The sequence below is a fragment of the Heloderma suspectum genome, chromosome 1, assembly GCF_057233095.1.
Source record: "Heloderma suspectum isolate Gila_16-S chromosome 1, 16-S_ref, whole genome shotgun sequence".
NCBI lineage: Eukaryota > Metazoa > Chordata > Lepidosauria > Squamata > Helodermatidae > Heloderma > Heloderma suspectum.
The window spans coordinates 297685259-297705216 of NC_139458.1; the positions used below are offsets into that span (position 1 = coordinate 297685259).

The 19958-nt window shown below is 45.5% G+C and overlaps 2 protein-coding genes across 3 annotated transcripts in view; one reads left to right on the plus strand and one right to left on the minus strand.

Moving 5' to 3' along the window:
• The window catches only part of LOC146359256 (uncharacterized), a 118628-nt gene extending 102005 nt beyond the window's left edge, over positions 1 to 16623 (minus strand). For both annotated transcript variants that reach the window (XM_084826935.1, XM_084826934.1), the window contains exons 1-2: positions 16132 to 16623; positions 15679 to 15828 (exon numbers count right to left, since the gene is read on the minus strand). In XM_084826935.1, coding sequence (XP_084683061.1) covers positions 15679 to 15828; positions 16132 to 16317 — 336 coding nt within the window. In that variant the 5' untranslated portion in view covers positions 16318 to 16623. The remainder of the gene's footprint in view (positions 1 to 15678; positions 15829 to 16131) is intronic.
• A 946-nt stretch (positions 16624 to 17569) lies between these two features.
• The window catches only part of KCNQ5 (potassium voltage-gated channel subfamily Q member 5), a 485338-nt gene continuing 482949 nt past the window's right edge, over positions 17570 to 19958 (plus strand). The window contains exon 1 of the mRNA XM_084826920.1: positions 17570 to 18284. Within this exon, the coding sequence (XP_084683046.1) occupies positions 17911 to 18284 (374 nt within the window). The 5' untranslated portion in view covers positions 17570 to 17910. The remainder of the gene's footprint in view (positions 18285 to 19958) is intronic.

Here is a 19958-nt window from a genome sequence, read left to right on the forward strand (position 1 = left end):
ACTTGTAATTTTGAATTAGGTTGCCATCCATAATTTCCTTCTTGTAAAATTATCTAATGTTATCCTTGAGGTCTGTAATGACTGGATTCAACAGAACTGTGATGACAACAGTCTTCTAACTTAAATATTTTACTTTCTGGAAAATACTTTTTCTAGGAGCAATGTTTTCTGGGAAGATTTTTACCATGATTTCTAGTTAAAGCATATTTGAAATACAATAGATAGATTTCTGCTGCATTTTAAGACACAACGTTCTGTTAGCATATATTTGTGTGGGTGACCGTCCATGAAATCTACAATTTTCCAGACTTCCTTTATAGATATATTCAATATGGCTAGCAGCCCAGCTTCTAGACTGTAAAATACACCATATCATTTACATCTACCATCCAAACAATGTCCTAAAGCCCCAGTTTGAAGGCAAGGTATGGGCGATTTTCTATCGCACCACTGCCACCACATATGGAGGATTTTCTCTCCAGTGCTGCCACCACCAATGGGGAAATTGCTCCTTCACTGGGGGTTTCTTATTTATAGTAAATGCTTATATTTCTGGGCCGAAGGAACTCTCTGCCACTATAACTCCGAATTCCACAGGCTGACTCTTTTCCACTGCCACCAATTCTCTCAGGGCGCAATCCTATGGCCGCTAGTCAGCGGCTAGATGGCCATAGGGTAGGTTGGTTCCCGGGACCTGACCTCTGAGCCTATGCTCTGAAGTCGGATCCTGGAGAACTGACCCCCACCTCCTCCCACACTGCCTCGTAGGCAGCGCAGATTGGCCCTGCGCTCCACACTTAGAAGAGCAGCGTGGAGCAGCAAAAATGGTGTTCCCAGGGGCAGGGCGGGGAGCTTTGAAATGCTGGTACGACACATCCTGTGTCCTCCAGCTGCTACTTCCCATGCGCTGTGGTCCCGCAGCTAGACAGCAGCAAAAGCAGGGCGGGGGGAGCGAGGAGGAGATCCGCTTCTCACCACTCCTCCCGCCCTGCACCGGATAGGCTGTTGCACCCAGGCTCGGATGTAGGGATTACGAAAGTGACTTACCAGTTCACGGATTATGTTTATGGTGGTGGTGGGGAGGCGCTCTGTTCCTCGCCCCGGAATCCTCGAACGGCCGGCTGTGCTCCGCGGCAGCTCCGCGGAGCAACTGGCCAGGTCCAGCCAGGCCAGAGCCGTCCACAGCCAGATTTCCGGCCGCGGAGGGCTCTGGGTAAAAACAAAACAAAAATACCCGCATACACAAATGGCGGCGGCTACAACCGCCGCTATTTGCGTTCCTTCTTTTTGGCCGTCTTAATCTATGTAAATATTTACGTAGACTATGATGGCGAAAATAAAGGGGAATGCAAATAGCGTAGTGGGCGCTATTTGCGTCCCTTTTTGATTCACCGTTTTAGCTTACGTAAATCTTTACGTAGGCTAAAACAGCGAATCAAAAGGGGACGCAAATAGCGCCCGCTACGCTATTTGCATTCCCCTTTATTTTCGCCGTCATAGTCTACGTAAATATTTACGTAGACTAAGACGGCCAAAAAGAAGGAACGCAAATGGCGGTGGCCGTAGCCGCCGCCATTTGCATACGCGGGTTTGTTTGTTTTTTTAAACCCACCCAGCCATGATAGGCTACGTAAATCTTTACATAGCCTATCACGTCTTTTTTTTTTTTTTACCAAGACTGGAGATGGCGGCGGCAGCAGCCAGTCGGAAGACCAGCCGCCGCCGCCACCACCACCGGAGCTGCTGCCGCCCGGAAGATCTGCCCCAGGTAAGTCTCGTCCCGGTGGGGATCCGCGGGGGAGGTGGGCGGGCAGGCCATTCCACCACAGATTTCGGGGGGCCAAATGCACTGGCATTCGGCCTCACCGAGATCCGTGGAGGAATTCTCTGCTATCCCTACTCGGAGGCGACTGTCAATCCAGACAGAATTTCTCCCTTAGAATATTTTAAATCTTCCTAGTAGCTTGGTATAAGAAGCTTAAGTGTGGGATGGGCACCACTACCAGAGACAAGGTAAACTATGAAACAGGTTAATTTATTAAAGGGATATTTTGTACATAAAGTAATATTAGTATTTACTTTGGGGGTTTCAAAAGAGTGCTTTCTGAAACTTCTTAAGGACTCAAAAGACACTGTTGCTAATACAAGCCTCTTAATTACTTCTTTTACCTCAGGCCAAATTCCCTAAACCTCCATCCCAGCCAAATACACTCACAACCAGGTCCAGCTCTTGGATATAGTTTTGCTGTGACTCCCAAAGCTCCTGCTGTTGTATTTCTGGCTGCCTGGACCATTTATCTGGGTTTTAATGCGTGCTTGTGTAACCTCCTTCTGGCAAGATCTTAGGGCGGCCTCCTAGCTCCCTATTCCTGATCTTCACCAGCCACGTATGGTTATCTTCTCACAGAGAAGGAATAGCTTAATATTCAGGCCTCAGTTATTCACTTTCTCAGTTTCTATAACACCACCCACCACCCACCAGACCTTCTCCCTGACTAACAACAGGCAGACGCTTTAACTGACATTTTCCATTTCCCTTTTCCACCTAGCTAGAACCCCCAGCCAATCCAAACTGAATTTACCTGATCTAGGCCCCATCCCAAAATATTAAAAGCAATAGTCTCTCTCTCCCCCCCTCTCCCACCCACCCCTCTCTCTCACCAAGCAACTACTACACAGGCCTTTGATAGTAACAAAGCAAGGCTTCAGGTGTGCACAGATACATTATAGCCTCTCAGAGGTCACACAGAGTAAACATTACAGAACTACATCAGTTATATACATGGCATTTCTTCACACAAGCATATATGCTATTAATTGCAAAGACAGGAGAAGATATCACTGTTAGTGTTAACAACCCACATCTGCCATTGAAGTGAGAGAGCATTTGGATAAGTCAGGGCTGGTTTTACAGAGTACATTACTAGTGAACTACCAAGTTTAATTTTCTTAGCATTCTTATAAGCCTGGTCTTTCCTCCTGCTCATAGTACCTTCTTATTTATAATAACTAGACTTATTCAGTTGTCATAATTAAATAATAATTTCTATAACACATGCTCTATAGTGCAGGCAAACAACTGTAGCACATTGTCAAAGAAACCTCACCTGCATACCTCCATTTATTAAAGAAAAGAAAAAGAAGTTAACACTGATAGCATAAGGTCAGTAGACTGTATGAAATTCTTAGCAGTCATAATAAAGACAAAATGCTTATAGTTAAGATGTGAATTCCTTGGTGTGTAATATCCACAGAAGGATTTCCTCTGCAAGAGGAGTGCAGAGTGGCCATAAAGGGGTGCGTCTGGGGGCGTTCTGGGGTGGGGAGGGCAGAAATGCCTCCATGACACATCCAATGCGGGCATCAGTGAGCAAGCTGCTCAGCGAGAGTGGCAGAAACCCCTCCTGCTCTTCTGGAGCGATCTTGTCTGTGAATGAGTGACAGTCCCTCCAACGGTGCCCAAGCAGCACTTTAAAGGGGCTGTCACTTGTTAAGTAACACCAGGGAACTTGATGGCAGAACCCATTTCATCAGCCTCCAAGTCCTCCTCACCACGGGAACCGTGACCCTGGTTGCAGTTCCCAGCTTTTTAAAACTTATTTTTGCATTCAGGCATTTGTGCAAAAACAGGGCAATTTAAAAAAAAAAAAATATTGGCCCCAGCAATGTGGGCAAATGTTATATATATGTATATGTATGTGTGTGTGTATAGCATTTTCAAAGTTTCGCAAGTGCACAACTTCGACTGTCCAAAATATGTAGGCTTGCCTTGTCTGGTACCTTGTATGTTTCAGCTGTCAAACATACAAGGTAACTGGCAAGAGGAGAAGGGTGATTTTACAGCTTTGACAGTTGACAAGTGGGGAAAAGGGGTGCAGATCATCCCCTTAGCAGGGTGATCCCCATGGTTTAAAGTATTGCCCTGAAATTTGGGGATGCCCTGCCTCTATTCCCCACTTGCGTAATTCCCCAGCTTATCTTTTTTATTGAGATCTACAAACCACCCCCTCAAAGGAGCTATCAAATGTTGCCACGGTTAGTGTGAATGGCAGGGAAAAGGGATGGCATGTAGATCTCTGTAAAAAAAAAAGAGAAAGGTTAAAGACCAAGCTCTGAAGGACGCTTACACAGAGCAGAAGAAAGCAGATTGAGAAGAAGTTTTAAATTAGAGGTACAACTAAAAAGCTCTTCAGTTTGGCCTGGGAAATGTCATGCAGCATCCTCATGAAGCCATTTTAGTTCACTGGGTTGGAGAAAAACCAGAATGGTGGGGAATGAAAAATGTAATTGTGTATAAAGCACACTCCTCAAGGAGTTTGAAGGGGAAAGAATGGATGTACATAGATGGTAGCTTCCGAGCAGGGTGAAGATTTAAATGGGGGAGATTGAATGTGCTTGCTGAGAGAGTGGAAGGAAAGAAACCAGTGGCCAGGGAAGAGAAGGAGGAAAGAATGAGAGAGATGATTTATTAAGAGAGGGGGCTCGGATTGGAAGTAGAATTTTTAAAAGAGCCAGTTCAGAGTATGAGACTGGGGGCTTTTCTACATAAGGTATTTATCATGTGCTCATCATTACTCATGGTTGTTTATGGGTTCTTTAGATGATGTTGTGACCCTCCAGTCTTGCTTCTGTGAGCATCTCTACACCAGCCTAAAATCCTGCATTTAAAACCGGGCTTTCTGCTTCCATTTGAAATGCAGGATCACAACAACTCCCTTTTTCATGTGCTTCTTTTCCCCTCCTTCTCCCCATATCTGAGTCTTCCATATCTTTCATTGATCTCACTCCTCTTCTTGCTGCTTTTCCTCTTTTCAGGGAGGGAACTCAAGTGGATCACAACTGGGTAATTTGATAGCTCATTATCTGCGATCTATTTAAAAACAGAACAAAGGGCATTTAGTGCAGGAGATGCCTTGGAGGTTCACGGAGTCATCTAAAGAGCCCGCAATCTTCCATGAGTGAGAAGAACTCTCAGTAGCAGGATAAAAGCTCCATGTGAAGGAGCCCTGTATCTAACCGGCACATGTAGTACTTGGATCATAATTCTGCAACAAAATGGAAAGTAGATACAGCAGATTAACAGCCGATTAACAGCCTCATGTAGAAAAGCTCCTAAAAGGGAGGGGGAGAGATTGGAGGTCAATGGAAGGGAGATAATATTGGGTATCTTTGGAAATTCATACCAGTTTTTGTCACCTTTTCCTTAAAGAGTGTAGGATGAGCAAGCAGGTGAGTGCTAGAGAAATGGGTTTAAAGAGCAAGGCGGTGTCTCCATGAGTGATTTACTCCAAGCTGGCTACATTTGGAGATCATTAGGGATATATGACGTTGTGGCCATCCAGCAGCCACCCTGGAGCTTATCACAGAAAAACCAGGTTTTCTGAGACTGCTTAAAGTCCGATTCTTTTCTTTAAGTTGGGTTCTCCCCAGTATAATTCCTATGTGCCCCACCCCCCCGCATTGACCTCGAGTATGCTAGCCCTGCCCAGGGGTGTGCCTTTCACAGTGACCCCAGTTAACGGGTGTTTCCTGTGTGTTTCCCATCCCTGCACAATCCAGTTAGTGTCTACTCAGAAGTAATTCCCATTGTGCTCAATGAGGCTTGTCCCCTGAATGCCCACATCAGAATTTACAGAGATCCCCCTCAACTGAAATAGCACAGTATAAAGCACAAAGTCCCTAAAGGCTGTAAAGTGTGATACGAGGCTTCCAATTCTCCAATGGTTTATTGCCTTAGGAATTAAATACTTCACACCTTCGTTATAGAGATACTGCGCAGCATCGGGTTAGAGAAAGGGGGCTGGTTTCCCACCCCTGTGTGTGTGCGTGTCCCCATCTTTCCCAGCACAAGCATATGTGTGTCTACTTGGAAGTAACTCCCATTGTGCTCACTGAGGCTTGCTTCTGAAATGCAGGTGCATCTGGAGTTTCAGGGGAAAGGAGAAAGGGGGGAGAGCCTGGGGGGGGAGCCTCTCTTATTGGTTGAGCAGCCCCTGCCAATAAGATGACGTTCACTCCAACCCCCACCGCCACCTGGAAGTATGTTCTGTGAAGCGATATTTAATGGTGCAGATCACTTGCTCATGGAGTCCTGCATGGACCAAAGCACAGCAAAGCTGATTCCTTAAAAAAAAAAAAAAAAGTGGTATTCCTCCATTTGCTTCTCCTTCCATTGTCATGGAGAAAGGGTCCAAGTCATCCAGGAGGGAATTCTGTATTAGAGTGTCAGTGAAGAAGGAAGGGTAGTGTTGTTTGGCAAGGAGAAGAGAGTAGTCTTATCATTCATATCTTTTTTTCCAGCGGTACTCAGCAAACACAGGGGTCGAGAAACCAAAGGGTAGCGTTCAGCAAGGCTGTTGTTTGGAAGGGAAACACAATAGATGGGGTTAGAGCAAGCAGGTTTAGAGGCAAGTTAAAAGATGATGATAAAGTGAAGAGATCACACAGTGGTCGTCTTGGGTGCTTCCAGATGGCACTGCCACTTAGAAGGCATTGAGCAACTACTCCATTTTTTTCCATAACAAATTTTCCATGGGAAGAAACCATGGGAAAACATGGGAGGGTTACAAGAGGAAGATGTCATTGTCTAGATCCCACATACAATTCTGTGAATGAGGAAGGGAAATGTTGCTATAAAAAAATCGTCTGGAAGCACCCATCATGTGAGGAATCTCAAATCTCCTCATGTGAGGAATCTCATGTAAATCTGTTGGTTCAGATAATCTATGCACTAGCATAGCGGTGTGCCAATAAAAACCTAATGAAATTTTCTGCTCCACATTTGTACCTCTTTCTATCTATGGGACATTAGATTTCTACGTGGCACAGGCTTTCTGCTGAATTCTTCATGCTCAGGGACATTTGAATGCTCAGCATACTGTCCCAAACATCATGCTATGAATGTCCTGTACATTAGCGAAACATTTTGTGTCCTGTTCTCCTGACATCTTCAACAAGTCACTGATATTATAAGCATGTGGTATGTACATTTTCCTATGATTGCTTGTTTTTCTTTATCTCTAACTCTAAGTACCACTAGAGGGCATAGAATTCTTATGGTATTTCCTTCTGGATCATAAAAAGAACATGTCCTCATGACTTTTTGAACCTGTCTGCTAAACCTAAATGTAATTGTTTTACTTCTTTAAGAAAAAAACATTCTTGCCCCAGTTCTGGAAACATCCACCCATTTGTAGTTGTCCGCTAGTGTAGATTTGTAGAATTAGTACTACAAAGACTTTAGCGGGGGGAAAAATCACTGTTAAGGTTTCAAACCTTTCACAGGATCTATGCGAGTGGATTCTTTCGACACTATCACTGTTTTAAATGTGTTTCGGTTGTTGTATTAAGCCCACAATTTTTTTCTGGGGGTTGCACTTCTGTGGTGAGGATACCGTTGTAATTAATTCAATAAGAGGCAAACCGCAGTAATGCGAATGCTCCTAGTACTACATCTCTTTGGAAGCAGGGTGCTCATGCTGACATAGGGCTTCATCACACGGAGCTTTTATCCTGTGATTGAGATTGCTCCTTCATGGAAGTTTGCAGGCTCTTTATGCCATGATCCCGCCGTGACCCTCCTGCACTAAATGCCCTTTGTTCCGTTTTTAAATAGATAGCAGATAATGAGCTATCAAATTACCCTGTTGTGTTCCACTTCAGCTTCCTCCATGAAAAGGGTTAAAGAGGCAAGAAGAGGAGCGAGCTCAATGAAAGATAATGGAAGACTCAGATATGGGGAGAAGGGGGAGGGGGAGGAAACACATGTAAAGGGAGTCAGTGGTGATCCTGCATTTAAAATGGAAGCAGAAAGCCCCATTTTAAATGCAGGATTTTAGGCTGGTGTAGAAATGCCCATAGTCTGTTGATATGTGTTCTTAAATGGTGAATAGCAGCAAGGTGCTCTACCCACAGCAAATCCTCCCCAATTAGGGCTGTTTAGGGGGAAAACCCTATTGATCACAGAGGGTTTGCTCTGATCAAACTCCAAAAGAAATAAGCCTCTTCTCTCTGTGAACTGCATTCCAAGTAAGATTGCCACTCCTGCCTGTAATTAATTAGAGGAAAACTTGATATGTAGCTGCATGCTACATATCAAGCAAATGTCTAGTTTGACTCTTTGTTACATTTAGACTAACTTAAAGACTAACATATGTATTATGGCATATACTTTTGTGGACCACAGTTCACTTCCATGAAAGGTTCTGCCTTTATACATTTGTTAGGCTTTAAGGTGCTGCATTATAGTACATGGGACAATCCCATTATGCTAGGCAATCAGTCAGATTTGGCCATATGCTGATGTCACTAGGGCAAATGTTTTCAACCCATTTCAAAGCTTTCATTGAATGATGGCCAAAAGTGGGTAGGTTTTCAACACTGCCAAAGATGTTAGTGTAAAGTCCTCCCTTTCAAATATGTTAGATCAAGAGGATCCTATTAATTTATCATCCAGTATCAGAGAAAGCCCCCCCAAAAAAACAGGGCAGGAAAAGAAATGGCAAAGTAGATTGGGCTGTGGGAAAGCTCTGCCGCGCATATTACAATCTTTGCAAACAAAACTACTCAATATTTCACTTCTGTTTTTAAAACAGCATGAGTGAGGAAGTCCTCTAGGGTGCTTGCAGGATGTGGTTTGCCTATCTGATTAGGTGCAGGAGGTCCTTGCAGTTAGGATAAATTATTGTTCTAACTATGAATGGTGCTGCAGAATTTCATCAATATGTAACTCACGTACAACAACAACAACAACAAATTTCATTTCTATGCTACCCCATAACTGAAGCTCTCTGGGCAGTTTACAACAATTCATAAAAATACACCAGCGTTACAGAAAATACAACACGATACAAACAGTCTAGAATCCAGATAGTAAATAGTTTGTGAAGTTGATGATCCATCTGAGGGTGGGAAAGCTCCTATATCTAGACAGGGATCACACCCCCTGAAAAAAATGAGTTCACAGACTGAGTTTGCTCCTGGACCTATTTTGGCTTCTGGATTCCCAGGGAGCATTATGACCAGGGGCGCTGTTTATTAGTTCCAGCTGACTTGCCAGCTGTGTTGCTTCCTGGAGAATAACGAAATGCCACAGTTGTACATGCCTTGGTAACACTTCAGATCGATTATTGCAATGTGCTCTATCTGGCATTGCCTGGAAGTTTCAGTAAAATGCAGTAAAATTGCAGTAAAATTACACATACAGTAAAATTGCAGTAAAATCACATACTTTGAGGGCAAGACATAAACCAGGGACAAGTTCATTACACCAGTACTCCTACAGTAGCAGTAGTAACACTACCTTCCTGTGATCTTTCAGGCTAGATTCAAGGTACTGGTTATAGCCTCCAAAGTCCTACACCACCTGGGTTTCCCTTAAAGCAAGGATGGGGAGGTTCCTCTAGCCTTTGGGCAGGCCCAGATGAAGCCCTCAGAAGATTCCCATCTGGTCCACTGGGTCTCTCCTCAACACTGCCCCTCCTTCTCCTCGACTTCAGTACTGGCTGCAGAGGGTGGGGCTTCTCTTCCTCCTCAGCCATCACAGAAAAGCAGCAAATTGCAGGTGCTGGGCCCCTGATTAGGACTGGGACCGGGGGGGGGGGGCTTTACCCCTTTGCCCACCACTGTAGTCCCATTCCAGACTGGGGAACCTACACCTGCAGTTTCAATAAGGAATTAGCTCCAATGAGAGGTTTTTCCCTATGCAAATTGCAGGCATCAAGACCACAGTGGGAGGCAAGAGGTTAATGCCCCCTTAAAACACACACACACACACACACACACACACACACACCAGGATCCCTATCTGGATCAGTCCCTCAGAACCTGCAATTTGCATTTTAAAAGAGGGGTCCACCCTTAAAGGTGGTCTAAAAATAATTTTAAACAAACAAAAATGCCAATTGAATGGCATCCCCCATGATGCAAAATGTAATTCAGATTGGAACCCCAGTGGGAGTCAATGGGTTAGAGCCTCCTATGCACATTGGAGCCTCCTACGGTATGTGCATTGTGTGTGTGTGCGTGTTTGTGAGGGGGGGGGAAGAGAGAGAATGGAATATGGATAAATGGAGTGTGTATGTGTGAATGGATGAGTGTGTGTGTGTATGTGTGTAAGAGAGAGAGAGAGAGAATATGGAGTGTCCACAGCTACTTTGGGCTGGCATGCAACCCCTGACACATTACTCCAAGGGAATGTGGCCTTCAGGGGCAGGGGGAAGATTCCCAATCCCTTTCTTAGATAATGTTTTCACCCATGTGAGCCCTGCTGTTATTTAAGATATTCAATGGAGGTCTAGCTTTGAGTCTCATCCATCCATCCATCCATCCATCCATCCAACCATCCATCCATCATCCATCCATCCGCAGGGCCTTTATTGCACTGATGGCCCAGCTCTATAACTCCCTCAGCTAGGCCCATCCTTAGGAAGGTCTGTCTAAGTACCATTTTATAGACTTTTATGTGACAAGCGAAAACAATTTTATTTAGGCTGGCATGGAGTATGGGATATAGATGGTCTGTTGCTCTTGGTAAAATTTAAACTGTTTTCTGAGAGATGGTTGATGTTTTTAACATTGTATTTGTTCAATTGTGAGCTTGTTGAAGTAGCAACTAATGATGCAGTTTAAAATAAATGAAGTGAATAAAGAAAATAAACATATTTTAGAAAAATGTGTCAGGCAGCATTTTTCTACAGGATTTGGTGTCTATGGATCATCAGTGAGGACAACTGCAGGGTTAGCAAGATTATGAAATCTGCAAAATTCAAGGCATGATGGGATTCTGTACTGCCAAATTGAAGTATCTTTTGGGTGGTCTTTCCCTAACATGGTAACTTGGAAGCTTTTCTGAATCCCTTGAATGTTTTATTAATTTAACTGCATAGGCCTATTTGTGCATAGAGGTATGTACGTGCAGCAGAATGGGCACATTCCATAATCGTAAAAACACATATATGTTTCTATAAATATACAGCTGAAGTTTGGGGAAAATAAAATCCTCACTGCACAAATAAAGAGGAGTTAGGATTTCCATTTTTACCTATTTTTTGAAGACACACATGCTTATTTCTTCCAGGGCTATTTTTTTTTTCCTGGCAGGACTTCTATGCTGATAATATTCTTAATGCTAAACTTCCATCTGTGTGGAACCAGTATTTTTTTTTTAAAAAAATAATCACAAATATTACAAAATACCTTAAGCCTCCAGTGACCTCATTCCAAAGGAGACGCATGTTGTACCTGTAAAACATCTCACCACTGTAAAACATCTGGTACGCGTAACAATATCATTGTGTGATATTGCTATTACCAATACCATTATGCGAGAACTGGCACATAATGAAGATGGGAAACATTTCATGTCTTGAATTCCTGTTCATCATGCAATGTGCAAAATCTTTAAAATGATGCTTTAGGAGGTTGACGGAACTGAGATATCTTCAACATGGAAGCCTGTGCAGCCCTATTAGAATTGTTAGAGAAGCCTTCCTCACCTGGTACCCTTGAGATGTTTTGAATTCCGACTCACATCAGCCCCAGCCAGTATAGCCTATGATCAGGGGTAATGGTAGTTGTGGGCCAAAAGATCTTGAGGACACCAGACTGGGAAAGACTGTGCTAGAGTTTGTGCAGTCTATTCCAATAGCTTTCTGGGGGAGAGGTTTCCATAGAGATTGACAATTCTGCCCAGGAAATATCAAGTCTCTCCTCCATAGACTTTATGGGCTTTTGCCAGGCACTGGGTAATTTTAAAGTATCTGGCTTCTTCCAAGGATCAACTAAAGTAATTAATTTTAAAATACTTTAATTTTAATTTAATTAAAATACTTCAATTTTAAAGTATCTGGCTTCTTCCAAGGATCAACAAGGATCAACTGTGGGTAGCCACAGGACACATGTAACACTTTCAAAGCTATGGGGTCCTGGAAAGTCCCATCCTCTTTGAACCTACATGATTCTTATCCTTGAAAATTGATACTTGGGCTGCCAGGGATGGCCCAAGATACTTTGCTGCCTGGGGAACAGCAGCAAAAGGCACCCCACCCACCAAAGTCAAGGTGCAGAACCCAACTGTATTATTCCACTATCACAAATAGTTGGTGGAAACTAGGTTCCAAACTATGCACAGGAGGGGAATTCAACTATAGATACATTTTTGCAAGCTGGTTGCTCATTGACTTGCAAGTGTAATGTGAAACTGCTTGTGCAACAGAAAGATCTGTCAGAGACCACTAGTGCTATTTGAGTTGGTGGAATAACACCTTTGGATACTGCCCAAGTTGCATAGTTCCCAAGGCCAGCCACATTATTTTGGTACCTGAGACAGAAAATCCCACAACCACTTCTCTGCCTCTCTGGCAGTAAAAATAAGATGATAATACTACATTAAAAAAAAATGCTGCCCTTTCCTGAACACCTCCCCCCCCCAACAGTTGTCTGAGATGGACACTGCACTGCAAAGTGATAGGGCCAGGTCCAACTATTCCTGGCTTCTGCCTATTAACTAGATTTCTAACCTGTCTGCCTCTCTGCGTCCTGCTCTTTAAATCACCCCTGGAAATGGACCATGTAAAATGTTTTACTTCCTGCTAGTTTCTTTGAGGATCTATGCCTCTCTGCAAGGTCTCTCTTCAGGCTTTCCTTTTCACTGAAACCTGGCTGACAGCCATATAATACTCTAGTGGCCTTATCAGATTTTAGGAGAGAGAGAGGGAGAGAGAGAGGGAGAGGGAGGGAGAGAGAGAGAGAAGTATGACAGTTGCAGTATCTCTGATCCAGTAACAACAGCCCAATATCCCCTTCCCACTTAATGAATATGGGCCAGTAGCCCTGCTTCAGGGGGATAGCCTGCAGTGGCACATAGATGTACAAGTGATAGAGAGGTCAGTGCTGTGTTGTTTGTCATGAAAGATGACACACAGGGCACTATCTGGCAGGGTGCTATTGCACTCATGTCCTAGTTTCCCATGGGCAACTGGTTGGCCACTGTGCGAACAGAATGCTGGACTAGATGGACCCTTGGCCTGACCCAGCATGGCTTTTCTTGTGTTCTTACTTCTGACACTTGCACAACTACATAGTGCAGAGCATTCACCCTGCTATTGCCTATGATGTGTTAAATGGTAGGGAGGAATACTGCACTTCCCCGGAGATGTAATATTATGGTTCAAGAGCTGAGAAAAGTGTGATTTGCCTGCAGTAGAAGTACTCCTACTTTCAGGAAAGACATCTCAATCCCTCATGACAGCTGAGAGCTGTGTATTACTGCACAAAAATAATTGTCCGGGAAGTCTGCATTTGAACTCACTCCGTCTTCGAAACATACAGCTTTGCTTCAAGTGGACACTGTTGGAACTTACATTTGCTTTATAGAATATTGAAATGATATCTCAGAAAGTTATTTGTTCTTAAGGAGAAATGTTGGCCAGGGTGTGTGTGTGTGTGTTAGGATTTTGGATCACATCCTCTCCCGCTCCACCCACCATGGTTTATCTTTCTGCATGTGTAATTGCAGAATGTGCAGTTTCATTTTGTTTCCGAGCCAAGTCTAAACCAAAACCCCCAGGAAGTGCCTTAACAAAGTTATCTAAATAAATGTTTCTCAAACTGTTAAAATTGGGGACCCCTTCTAAGCCTTCTGTCTCCACTCTCTCCATCCAACCGTCTGCTCAGTGGGTGAGCATGGTGAGGTCCTGCTGTGTAGTCATATTTTATTTATTCATTTAATGTATTCACTGTACTTGTAAACCACCCAATAGCCGAAGTTCTCTGGGCAGTGTACACTACATTAAAAAATGTACAAATATTAAAACAAAACAAAAAATAGTGCAGAATAAAACCAAGATAAAACCAGCAGCAAAGAATAAAACTGCTACAAAGTAAAACCACCAGCAGAACAAAGGCACTAAAACAGTTCTTAAAATGCTATGTCTGTACAATGGGCAGGCACACCTGTAAATCTGTGTGAGAGGATATTAAAGTTTATTTTAGCAAGAGCTCTGCCCCAATCACTGTCACCCTGTCCTACCTACTGAGCAGAAGACTACAGCATTTGATTGCATAAAACAGCAGCCTCCTGGGAAAGTGCAATCCCTGGCCTACACAGCAGGAGTGGCTCCAGAATTTTAGTACCGGCTTGCCCTGCAGGTGTATCTTGTGCCCTGCCTTCCAGAGGGGTCTGCCCAACACTCTGAGAAACCAGAGAAACTGACGGCACAAGCTAATAAGTTTGAAAATAGGTTAGAGATTATTTCATTTACTTGCGCCTGAATTTAAACACATTATCTTCAATAGATAAATACAGTTAAAATGTCCATAAATACAACATTATTTTGCCACAGAAGCTTCATCTAATCAAGAATGGTGCACTTGGTACTATTCATTTATTTATTCATTTCATTTCTATACCGCCCAATAGCCGAAGCTCTCTAGGTACTGCATTTGTTTAGGGTTTTTTAAAATTATTATTATGAAAAGGTAACAAAAGAATATAACTACAGTTTAGACACACTGTAGTAATTCAGATCCAAGACAGAAGTATAACTTATGAAGTACAACCTTTATAATAGATAGTAGTTAAACCATGGGAAAAAGACATATGGTAAAACTTTATCATAATGCTTGTCATTCCAAACGTTTATAAAAAGAGATCATTTCTCCATAAATTTGTTTGTGTATCTTGTAGTCTTCTTAAAAAGCATGTCAATTCAATGGATAAACCTACATCCTTAATTTTTCTTAACCATTTGAATATATTCAGAGTTTGTGATGGTTTCTAATAAGACGTGATATAAATTTTTGCTATAGTTAGTAAATTTACTGTTGACTGTATGTCCTCCAACCCAATTTGTTCTTCTACATATCCTAATAAAATTGTTTTAGGATCAAAAGTCATTTCAGTAATTATCTCCAGTGCTTATTTCCAAAATGATTTAGTATCTGGGCAATCGCAAAATATTTGCAATAAGTCTGGATGAAAGGCATGAGTTCTCCAACATTCTTGCATGTTAAGACTATATTGTTTTTAGTCTGTGCCTGTGTAATGCCATTGATACATTGCTGTTTTTAAAGAAAACTTTTTTTTTTAGATTTGCACTAGTTAAATTACTTGAAATATCATATTTGTTTAGTTTTAAGAGAAGCTGGCCGGTCTGTTGAAGCATCTCTTCCATTAGGAACTGGGAGGCTACAATTCTTAAACCTCAGGGATAGGTCCTTTTGGGGGCATAAGTGACAATGCTTATGAGCAGCATCCTACTGCTACACATATTGCATTAGAAGTAAGTGCTGCCTACGCGGGTTCAAAAGATGGCAGCTCTTCCTGCCACACACGAAGGGAACCAAGTAGTGCAAACAAATGCATGCAGTTGATCAGGCTAATATGGTTTAATATACTCTTTGCAATGGTGCATGTCTGTGTGCGTCATTTAAAAAGAGACCCACATGAAAAACTTTGTCATTGTCCTGTTGTCCTTTTCAGTTTAATATTTATGAGTCTGGCAACAAAACAAACGCTTAAAATGAATCCTGAAGAGCCGAGTGTCTAATTTGAAGGAGTGGCACCCACGATGGTGGTTACATTCTGAGAGGCTCATCATCTTCCTTCCTTGCCGCACTTGTCACAGCCTCATTGCCTGACCTGTCCCCCCCCCCCCCCAAAAAAAAACAACAACTTGCCTTTCTGGGGATGGCAGCCAGGGCTGGCGGCGCAGTTGACATTAGGAAATGAACGTCATGCTGAGTCTCAGCCGCAGTATGCAAAACGCAGCAACAAGATCTAAGCTGCAGGGAGTGCTGGCTTCTACTTTTACTAGAGAAATACAGGTGCTGTAAAAAGAAAGACAAGTGTGGTGTAGTGGAAAGAGTGTTGGACTAGGAGCTGGGAGATCTGGGTTCTAGTCCCCACTCGGCCATGGAAGCTCACTGGGTGACTTTGGGCCAGTCGCAGACTCTCAGCCCAACCCACCTCACAGGGTTGTTGTTGTGAGGATAAAATGGAGAGGAGGAGGATAATGCAAGCTGCCTTGGGTTCCTTGCAAGAGGAAAAAAGGCGGGGTATAAATGCAATAAATAAATAAAGTTGAGAATCCTAACCCCGTTCGAATGCTTCCCGGGTTTTCCAGTCTTTACCTGTGCCATTTGCCTCAACGCCCCACTCGCTTTCCTCCCAGGTCCATTTTCCTGCCCCGCGATGGCCCCCGTTGCGGGAGGAGACTGTGGCTTGGAGCGATCCAGCTTGGTTCCCGCTGCCGATGGCCTCGCGTCGAAGTTGCTGCGAGTCACGTGGGAGCGGGCCTCCCGCCGGCGACGGCACATTGCTTCAGAGACTGGTGTACGTCCCGTCTCCAGAGACGGCGCGGGGGACGGCGCGGGCCTGGAATTATAGTAAACACAAACGCAAGGGAGGAGCGCCGCCCCCAACCCCGTCAAGGCACCTGCTTCCTAAATGTGAACGAGACGAGAGCGGGGAAGCGGCTGTGCTTGCCACAAGCGCTCAATTCCAGGCGCTGGGAAGACAGCAAGAGAGAGGCAGGCGGCGACCTCTTTCCGAATTACTCGCTCTTTCCCTCTCTCACGTCGGACGAACGACCCCGTCCTCGCCTACCCGCACCTTCCCTTCGCGTCTGAGGTCGGGCGAAACTTTCTGGAACTTGGCGGGAGTTTGCGAGTGCGAAAGGAGGCGGCTGCCTTCCCCCGCCCCCGCTGGATGAATGCTGCGAGGCAACGTCGCCGCAATTTTCTTTCCGCGATGGGGAGGTTCTCGTGGGACCTCAACAAGCCGTACCTCTCTGGGGGGCGCAGGAGGGGTGTTTCGTGTGTGATGCGCCGTTGTTAATACGGTGGAACCACCACCAGAACCCACGAGAGAGGGGCTCTAAAACTTGACGGGGAAAAAAGAAGGTGCCAAGAAGGTGTCTGTTTGACAGAAGTCCCATTGAGCTGCTGCTGCTGGACTGGACGCGGTTTTATGACTTCTCAGCGGAGATTTCCCTATTGCGTAATCGCCGCGAGCGAGCTGCGATTCATCACCACCTCCATCCTGACTGCCGCGGCGTGCGTGCCTTTCGCTGCCATTTGGCACGAGGGAACGGAGACGCGCTGGGTGAAGCCTCCTGCGCCTCCCCGCCCGCGCTTTCTCCTCTTAGCGGTCTCATTTGGTGGCGGTGGGGGCTTTTTCTTGCGTTTGGACGGAGAGCAACAGCTTGCCTGCCCGGGAAGCGGTCTCGCCCTGCCACAGCAAAATGTACTGACAAGCCAAGGGTAGCAGCAGCAGCGGCAGCCGCCTTCAGTATTAGTTCGAGTCCCCCCCCGCCTTTTACGGCTTCTATAAATCAAGACAGCCGGCTTCTCTTCTCCCCTCCCCCCTCCCCGGCTCTCCTCCTCCTTCAAAGCAGTAACTCGCTCTCCTTGTGCCATTTGTGGACGTCCCTGAATCTGGCCGTCGGGCGGAGGGCGACACTCTGTTGCGTTCTAGCTGAGACGAGATGCTCTCTTCTTATGACTCCAAAGTTTTACTGTAAAAAAAAAGGAGCCGCGGACCTGAGACGGCTTCGCAGCCTCTGAGGGGAACAGAAGGCCCGCGGCAGGCTGCGAGAGCGGACACGCGCGAGGGGAGCCGCCGCAGCCTTTTTCCTCGGCCGCCCTCGCTCCCAGAAGCCTCCCCCCTCCCCGCGGTGGCTTAGCAAGGTGGCCCCCACGGCCCCCCCTGCCCCCTTCCTGCTTGGCGGGAGCTGTGGGGAAAGCGCGAGGCGCCTGCATCTCCAGTCCCTTTTCCCCCGCCTTCGGCTCCTTCTCCTTCTCTCCTCAGCGCCTGGAGGAGGCTGCTCGCCTCCCCGCTCCAGCCAAGCGGGTGCCCGCACCCTTTGCTGCTGCCGCCGCCGCCGCCGCTTTTGCCCCCGCCGTGATGCCATGCCCCGCAGCCACAGCGGAGGAGACGACGAGGGCGGCTCCGCCGGGCTCTGGCTGAAGAGCAGCTCGGCGGGGCGCCACGGCGGCAGCAGCGGCATGAAGGATGTGGAGTCCGGCCGGAGCAGGGTGCTCCTGAATTCGGCGCCCCCGCGAGGGGACGGCTTGCTCCTCTTGGGCACCGGCGGCGGGCTTGGCTTGCGGGAGAGCCGGAGAGGCAAGCAAGGAGGAGCCCGGATGAGCCTGCTGGGGAAGCCGCTCTCCTACAGCAGCAACCCGATCTACCGGCGGAACGCCAAGTACAGGAAGCTGCAAAACTATCTCTACAACGTGCTGGAGCGACCCCGGGGCTGGGCTTTCATCTACCACGCGTTCGTGTGAGTACCGCGGGGTGGCCGGGGCGGCCGCGCGCGCGCTCTGCTTGTTGTGATGTTGCCACATGGGTGCGGTGGGAGGAGCCGCTACCTGGCAGTAGAGGAGCGAGATCGAACGCGCGCGAGGGCCGCGCTGTGGCTGCGCGGAGGTGGGGCCGGAGGGGTGGTGTGCTACGGAGCTGCAGTGGCGGTGCTCTGACGGAAGCATCCCTGGGATTCTGTAGAGAGGCGATGCTGTCTCGGGGTAAAGCATCTACCCCCGTTGGACGACTGCACAAGGACTGGTTACCCTTTAGGGCGTTTTCACATACCACAGCAGTGAAAGCACCTTTGAGCTGTTTGCCCACACGTGTGGATGTGCTTGATGCGGGGTAGAAAACTGACAGGGAAGCTGTTAAACCCAAATGCACACCCTGGCCTGTGCAAATAATACATCCACATTGCAAACACGAAAAATGCAACCGTACACCAAAAAATCAAGACTATTTAAGACTTTAAGACTGCAATCTTATACTCACTTACCTGTGAATAAGCTCCATTGAACTCAGTGGGACTTACTTCTGAGTAGGCATGTATAGGATTGCACTGTAAAATTGTAATGCTCTACTCCTGTTTCTGGAAGTAACCCTGTTGAATACAGAGCAGCTGACTTCCCAGTTAAATATACATAGGATTGAGCTGCATGTGTCATGTATTGAAGTGTCCTTAGAAAACCTCCTTGAATCACATATAATAGTTATAGAAAAGGAACAGGCATTCTCACCTTAATGACTGCACATATGGAAACCCCAGGGTAGAGGGTGGAAGAATTCCTTTTAGTTAATTGATTTGGATTTCAAGGGTGTGATGTACCAAATGTTATGTAGTTGAAACTATGGGACATATGGCGATATTATTTGCTGCTGCCAGCAGCACAGTGGTAAGAAGAACTGAGGGGCTGCATTGGAATGTACTAAGGGCTCAGTGGTGTAAATCTCTTTCCTTCTGAGAAGCATCACTCTCAAGAGGTAAAAGTACAGTATGAGAGGCAATGGTAAAGATGATTATGGCATGAAATGCCTTAAGCTTTCCCAAGAGTGGAACAAACAGGTTTTTTCTTTTTCTGGGGTGGAGGGATAGGATGTATTGGCTATCTATGACCAGGAGGTAGGGATGCAACAAAGGAGCCAAACATGAAGAGGGAAAAAAGAACCTTCATTCTGAAATTATTTAAGGAGTACTCATAATGAGTTCCTGGAATGGCCCTAGGAAAGCAAACTGTCATAGGAAATTGCAAAGTTTCCTGCAGATTCTACAGAAATGGCTGTAGAATCCATAACTATAATAGGATTTGCAGCAAACCTGTAAGGTGAGTATTATTATCCCCCATATTGCAGATTGGGGAACTGAGGCTGAGATAGAGTAGCTTGCCTAGGATCATCTAGCAAGTTCATGACAGAGACAAGAGTCAAACAAGGGACTTTCTGATTCACAGCTTAGCCTCTTAGCTGTTACACTACACCAGCTCTCCATTAAATTATAGCACCTGATCTCCAAATAGAGTACTGACAAAAACATTACAATTCACAGTTAACCACCTCTGCCCAGCTATGAATGATTAACAAAATATGCAGTATGGTAATTACAACTTGCATAAAGCCACCTAGTCAGTTAGCGGCCAATTTGAACCATGGACTT